The 6,559-nt window shown below is 46.1% G+C and overlaps 1 protein-coding gene across 1 annotated transcript; it reads right to left on the minus strand.

Moving 5' to 3' along the window:
- Nucleotides 1–2,157: 2,157 nt before the first annotated feature.
- Nucleotides 2,158–5,997, minus strand: LOC137868043 (transcription factor Sox-9-A-like). The gene is made up of 3 exons (XM_068704551.1): nucleotides 5,205–5,997; nucleotides 4,727–4,977; nucleotides 2,158–4,537 (listed from the first exon to the last, which is right to left on the minus strand). The coding sequence occupies exons 1-3, from the start codon at nucleotides 5,630–5,632 to the stop codon at nucleotides 3,720–3,722; spliced, it is 1,497 nt and encodes a 498-aa protein (XP_068560652.1). The 5' UTR covers nucleotides 5,633–5,997; the 3' UTR covers nucleotides 2,158–3,719.
- Nucleotides 5,998–6,559: the final 562 nt, after the last annotated feature.

Raw genomic sequence — 6,559 nt, forward strand, 5'->3', positions numbered from 1 at the left:
AGATGAGGATTCTCTGTATCACTGAGCACCTTAGGAGCTTTGTTAGTATTTCTACGCTCATCATCATCTAATTAATATAAATAAATAAAATAATTTAACATAATTGCCAAACCTTATCTTAACATATGTAGTTTGAGAACATTGGAAGTTGATTCATAAAAGAAAAAGGGGAAAAAGCTACAAAGCTTTTAGAGTTTGTGTGTTTATGGGAATATATCCACCCATGCTGTGTTGCAACTTTTGGAAACTAATTAAAACAAGCTAACCTCAGTTTTCAGCAACTATTATGAGCTTCAACAGCTGAAGCTAAAACATGACGGTAACCTGAGTTGGGAGTTACGAGGTTTTTGCGCTGGACGTCGTTCAAATGCATGGGGTGCAACGTTTCCAGCTAATAGTCTGTGTTACTGTTTATTTCAATCTTTTCATCCCACACCAAGATTTTTTTTTTTTTTTTTTATCTATGCACGCCACTTTCTTTCTTCCTCAAGTTTCCTCTATTGAAATAAATTCAGATTTATTTCAGCAGTTTTACAGCACTTGCTATATCACTGCCTTCCCCCCCTCCAGGCCCCCCAGAGCCTCACAAACCCCCTGCTGCTCCCAGCTGACGGGGAGAGAGGGAGGGAGAAAATAAAAGCAGGGGGAAGAATAACAAGGCTTCTGGGAAAACAAAACTCGTCCTGTTTCTTGGCACTCTTCTCTTAACCCTTGTGTAGTCCCAACATTCTGTGCTCCTCTTGTCCTAAGGGTCAGAAATGACCCTCCTTCGCTTAACCCCGAAAATAAAAACACCTTGATGGAATGTTTGAACCCCAAATCTACTTGACTTGCACAACTTGCCGTATATCACAAACTTTGGGAATAATCTGGGTAAAAAACAATGATTTAGGCAACATAGTTGTATATTCTTACACACTGTACAATGAGGAGTTCAACATACTCGCCTCCTTCCATTTGTAAACCAGTGGCCCCGCCCACAAGGTGCATAAACAACATCAATAAACTAGAATAAATTAAGATAATAGATACAAAACCAAAATGTGAAGAACACAAATGGAAGCACTTTCTGTGTCATCCATGTCTAGAATGTGTTATAATGTGCTTATAGCACTGTGTGATTTTAGTTATAAGCACTCATAATAGCCATAATGCTTTATAACAATATGTCACCAACAGTCATTAGTTACTTCATCATCATGCTTCATCATTGCTGGTCACTCACTGACATTCATTTTTGCAGGGATCATCGTGTACCATAATTCTCATAGTTTGAATTCATTATAATGTTCTTATAATGCATTATAATCATCTACTATATGCAGTATAGTCATAACACACATTATAAGGAGAGTTTATAATGCATTATACACATAGTAAAACCCGTATTGTTCATTATAAATAGTTTTATAATGTGTTATGACTTGTTTTGAAGCGTTATGGATATTTATGACTCATAACTATAATCATAGAGTGCTATAAGCAGATCATAGCGCATTATAAGTCTGTTTGTCCTTCATTGTAGACGTTGGTGTCATAGTAGGACGGCACACTAGTCTGTGGACTTTACAGACTCATTAGTCCCATGAGCAGCACACGGTCCTCTACAGCCGTCTGATACAGAGTCGGCATACGTCGCGTTGGGCTCTGAACCGTGGACTCGTGGTTCTAGTCATCAGCAGCACTTTTACAGCAGATGATGTTTCCTCTGACTGCATTCTCCATTAGTACACAATGCTTTGAAGAATGCTTTCTTAAGTTTCGTCTGTGAGCTTGAGTCGCGTGTGGCCCAAGAAAGTTTTCCCTTTGTTCAATCAGTATCAGATATTCTCAGAGTGTGTGTGTCTATTTGCATTGTTTTTATTTGTGTGTGTATAAATGATTCTACTGCTGCCGGGTCAAAACTCAGCCTAAGACGATCCTTGGAGCCTGGAGGTGTACAGCTGTCATGGACATCTAAACCAAGGCAGGCTTTCACTGATTCTACTGTTAGGGTCACTATAGGAAAAGAAGTACACAAGAAGTACACAAGAAGTACACAAGACGTACACAAGACGTACACAAGACGTACTGCTCTAGATCTGTTGGTTCAGTGTCTGATGTGTTTCTTGAGTTTTATCCTGAAGATAAACTTTGACAAACTTTCATTTGTTTTTAATAGCGTTTTCTTTTTTTTATTGCAAATACATATACAAAAGATTCTTTAAAGACAGTACAAATACATGGCAAGATCACAGAAGAAGGAGCAAAAAAAATAAAGAGTATTGTGAACGTCACTTCTTTGTTGTTGAGAGAAAAGGAGATGGAGCTTGTAGAGCAGACGGTCCCTCTGGTGATCGCACAAACAAACGGAAAAGGAAAAGTGTAAAAAGCTTGTAACTGAGATAACGTTTTTCCAGTTCTTTCAGCCATAGTTAAAGTCCAACTCAAAGGAAATTCACAAATAACAAATAATCCGTACACAAATTGTAAGATAATCCCCCCCGACCCTCAGAAAAAAGGCAAATACATACTTAAAATAGACATTTAGATAACATAAATAAACAAAAAAAGACGATTACAGCGTGTACCATTGTTGTGTAAGTACCTCCTGGGTGGAAATTCAAAATTTAAGAAAAAAGGGGGAAATTATATGCCGTCTACATTTACAAAGAGGACAATTCATTAGTTATAAGAATAGTATGCAAAATAATTACTTTGAAATAAAATTAAAGCTAATAAATAAATAAAGTTTCAAACTGGGTTTTAGGGTGAAGGGGGTGTTTTGGACACCAGCGTGGTGGGAGACTGCAGGGGGGGAGAGGGGGGGTCAAAGGTGACTTCCTGTAGCTGTCAAACACACGCTGTTGGACGGTAAGTGTAATCTCAGCTGTGGCTGTTGCGCACACACACACACACACACACACACACACACACAAACATACAAAAACAGTTTGAGTGTAAAAATCCAAGGCACGGATGGTGGAAAGGGCTGCAGTCTCCCCCGTCAAGACAGCGTTGTGAAAGTAGAGCCTCTCTCTTCCTCTGTATTGCCTCGTAGCTTCTTCTTTTTTTTTCCTCTCGATGATCACGACGCGTAAGGTGGGAAAACAAACCGACAGCTTAAACCTACTTGCTGAATGGCACAGAAAAGAGAGCGAAGAGAAGCAAAACATGGAAATCGAACAGAAAACCAGAACCGGCGTGAGAGACGGCTGCTGAACTGTGTGAAATATAAAGCTTTTTTGTTTTGTTTTATATCTACAGGTAGAAATAATTACCCAGACCCCCCCTCCCCCCCTCCCCCCATGGGTTACAAACTGCCAGCGTGTGAAGAAATAAAACCAAAGAGAAACATACACAGTACCTACTGAAATATCAACAATCAATAAGTCCTCACAGAGGATTTTCCTAAGTCTCTCCATCTCTCTAAAAATATATATATATATATATATATAAAGTTTCTATCAAGATATAATAGCAAGGCACGACGTGAGCCAATCACAAGTCCAGCTCTCCTCTTCTTCCTCTTCTTCATTCAAGTGTCTGATTCAGGGAGCAGATCAGGAGGAGGAGGAGGAGCTCTCCCTGCAGCAAAGTGTTCTGTATGTCAGATCTGCGTGGCTGTACATGTCTGTCAGCGTCTCTGTGTGTGTGTGTGTGTGTGTGTGTGTGTGTGTGTGTGTGTGTGTGTGTGTGTGTGTGTGTGTGTGTGTGTGTGTGTGTGTGTCTCTCGCCTCTCAGGGTCTGGTGAGCTGGGTGTAGACCGGGGCCTGCTCCCAGTGCTGCGGGCTGCTCTGAGGGATGGAGGGCACCCCCGTGTTGTCGGCTATGGGCGTGTACATGGGCCTCTGGCTGGTGGGGCTGCTCATGTAGCAGATAGTCGAGTACAGCCCCGAGCCCTGCCCCGCCCCCGCGTGGCTGTAGTAGGAGGATGCGGCGGCGCCGCCCCCCTGGTGGTCGGAGTAGTCGTACTGCTGCGCCCTGGAGATGGCGGCCGGGTAGGAGGAGGAGGGGGGGCTGTAGTGCTGCAGGTTGAACGGGCTGTTGTAGGCGACGTGCTGCGGGGAGCCCTGCTGCTCGGTGTAGTGACTCGGGCTCAGCTGCTCCGTCTTGATCTGGGTCCTGTGCTGCGCCTGAGCCGCCTCTGAGCCTCCGCTCCCCAGAGGGGTCAGAGTGTGCTGCTGCTGCTGTCCCTGCTGGTTTTGGCTTTTCGCCAGCCAGGCCGCAGCGACTCCCGCCTGCGGGCTCACCGGCGCGCCGCCGCTGATGCTGTAGCTGCCGGTGTAGGTGACTGCCGCGCCGTTGCCGGGGCCGGAGCCGGGGTGCCCGTTGGGCGGGAGGTACTGGTCGAACTCGTTGACGTCGAAGGTCTCGATGTGGGAGATGACGTCGCTGCTCAGCTCGCCGATGTCCACGTCGCGGAAGTCGATGTTGAGCTGGCGCCCGCCGGGGCCGTCGGGCAGAGAGCGGAGGCCACCTTCACGCTTTAGGTCCATCTTGCCTGAGCTGACGTCAGTCTTTGGGGTGGTGGGAGGAGTAGGAGGCCCCTGGGAGCCTGGAAGTGAAGAAAACATGACACAGATAAGATTTTGCTCTCTATGCTCATTTAGTTTAGTACTTTTTAAGCAAACCAACTAACTAATTAATTTAAGAGTTTTGAATCATAGCACATGACGCGTTCAAACGTTCACTGAGGTGACTGTGTGACTACTTAGAGTACTGAATAACACTCTTCCTCGCTCACCTGAGTGCTCACTCGGTGAGTGCACCTCTCCCATGCTGGAGGCCGGGGAGTCCGCCTGCTGGAGAGCTTTGAAGATGGCATTGGGGGAGATGTGCGTCTGCTCGCTGCCGTCCTCCGACTCGCTCTGGCCGTTCTTCACGGACTTCCTCCGCCGGGGCTGGTACTTGTAGTCCGGGTGATCCTTCTTGTGCTGCACACGGAGCCGCTCGGCCTCCTCCACAAACGGCCGCTTCTCCCCTTCGTTGAGAAGTCTGCGCGTAAAAAGGAACCATTTATTAACCAAAAACTACAAACGGCTCACTGCTTTAAATGCTCCATCCCAAGACTATTTCAATCATTTCAATCATACAGGCGCTTCGGTTTGCAGAGGAGATGAAGAGTAAACGTGCTAAACTGAAACTAGGTCAAATAAGAAAGACAAAACAACAACTGTGCTTCCATCCTAATCTGTGCGTAAAAGTGGAGCATCCACACTTACCTCCAGAGTTTCCCCAGAGTTTTGCTGAGCTCCGCGTTGTGCAGGTGAGGGTACTGATCCGCCAGCTTCCTCCGCGCAGCCTGAGCCCACACCATGAAGGCATTCATCGGTCTCTTCACGTGAGGCTTGTTCTTAGAAGATCCGTTAACGCGCACTGGCATGGGCACGAGAGTCCAGTCGTAGCCCTTGAGCACCTGGGACACCGCCTCGCGGATGCAAGCGGGGAACTTATCGTCCTCCTCCTTCTTGAACTCTCCGTCCACACCGAGCAGCCCGTTCTCCGACGGCCGGGTGTTCTCGGTGTCGGAGCCCGAGCCGGACGGGCACGGAGAGCCCGCGGAGTCCTCGGACATGCTCGGGCTCGGGACGTCGGAGAGACACTTGTCTTGTTCCTCCGTCATCTTCAGGTAAGGGTCGAGGAGATTCATACGAAAAGCTGTTTGGTGCCAAATTACGCGTGAAACGGAGGAGCTGCTTCTGCTTTCTTGCAAGAGAGAAAACGTCTCTAAATGGACTTCACCTTGCCAAGATGAGTTCGATCTTTCAACTGAGATAACTGCTCTGAAAAACTGGCGACTGATTCTCTTTCGCTCCGGTGCGTAAAACCAATTTGGAGCGAGAGTGTCTTTACGCACGGCTGTCTGACGGACTCCGAGGATGAGTGCGTTCTCCGCGAGCCGGTCCGCACTTAAAAAAGGCAAAACAAAAAAGAACAAGCCAGCTGGTTGGAGTTCACTCTCAACTCGGTAGGATGAAACGGTAAAGTGCTCCTCTCTGGTCTCCCAAGTACAATCCCCAGAACGCGTGAGTGCTTTGAACTGCAAACGCTGCGCATGCGGGCTTTATAAGAGCGCTGCCATGCCGCACAGGAAAGCCCGGCTCTGATTGGGCGACAACACGTGACGCCAAAGTGAAGGAATTCGATACCGTTTTTTCCCCCCTTCCACTAACCAGCACACAAAACACACACAGACACTTTCCCTCAAACACACACACACACACACACACACACACACACACACACACTGCCCACGAGCCAGTATATATGCAGCTTAATCCGGCCTGATTTTCCTAAAGATTTTAACAAGGCTATATGGGGAAAGAAGCATTCAATCAGGCGAATGGAATATATTTATTTATGCGCTATAATTGGAGAAAAAGTGATTTTTATTATGAGGGAAAGTGCTGAAAGACAAATACATTCACTGCAAACGCATGGCAAGTACCATTAAGCAAAACAAATAGACATAATCAGTAAAACTGTAATTTCTGACATTCAGCATCCCAAACAGCTAAACACACTTTCTATTCTTACTTTCAAAAACATTTTCTTGTGTTTTTTAAGTGTCTTTCTC

The sequence above is a fragment of the Cebidichthys violaceus genome, unplaced genomic scaffold (genome assembly GCF_023349555.1).
Source record: "Cebidichthys violaceus isolate CVI_PGR_0920_01 unplaced genomic scaffold, fCebVio1.0.p SCAF_95, whole genome shotgun sequence".
Lineage (NCBI taxonomy): Eukaryota > Metazoa > Chordata > Actinopteri > Perciformes > Stichaeidae > Cebidichthys > Cebidichthys violaceus.

Bases quoted from the DNA above. Each gene is read 5' to 3' on its own strand.
- LOC137868043 (XM_068704551.1), bottom strand. From the start codon at position 5,632: ATGAATCTCCTCGACCCTTACCTGAAGATGACGGAGGAACAAGACAAG. The intron at 4,978-5,204 runs GTAAGTGTGGAT...TTTTACGCGCAG, and splicing joins ACTCTGGGGAAACTCTGGAG to ACTTCTCAACGAAGGGGAGA. The intron at 4,538-4,726 runs GTGAGCGAGGAA...CTTCACTTCCAG, and splicing joins CTCACCGAGTGAGCACTCAG to GCTCCCAGGGGCCTCCTACT.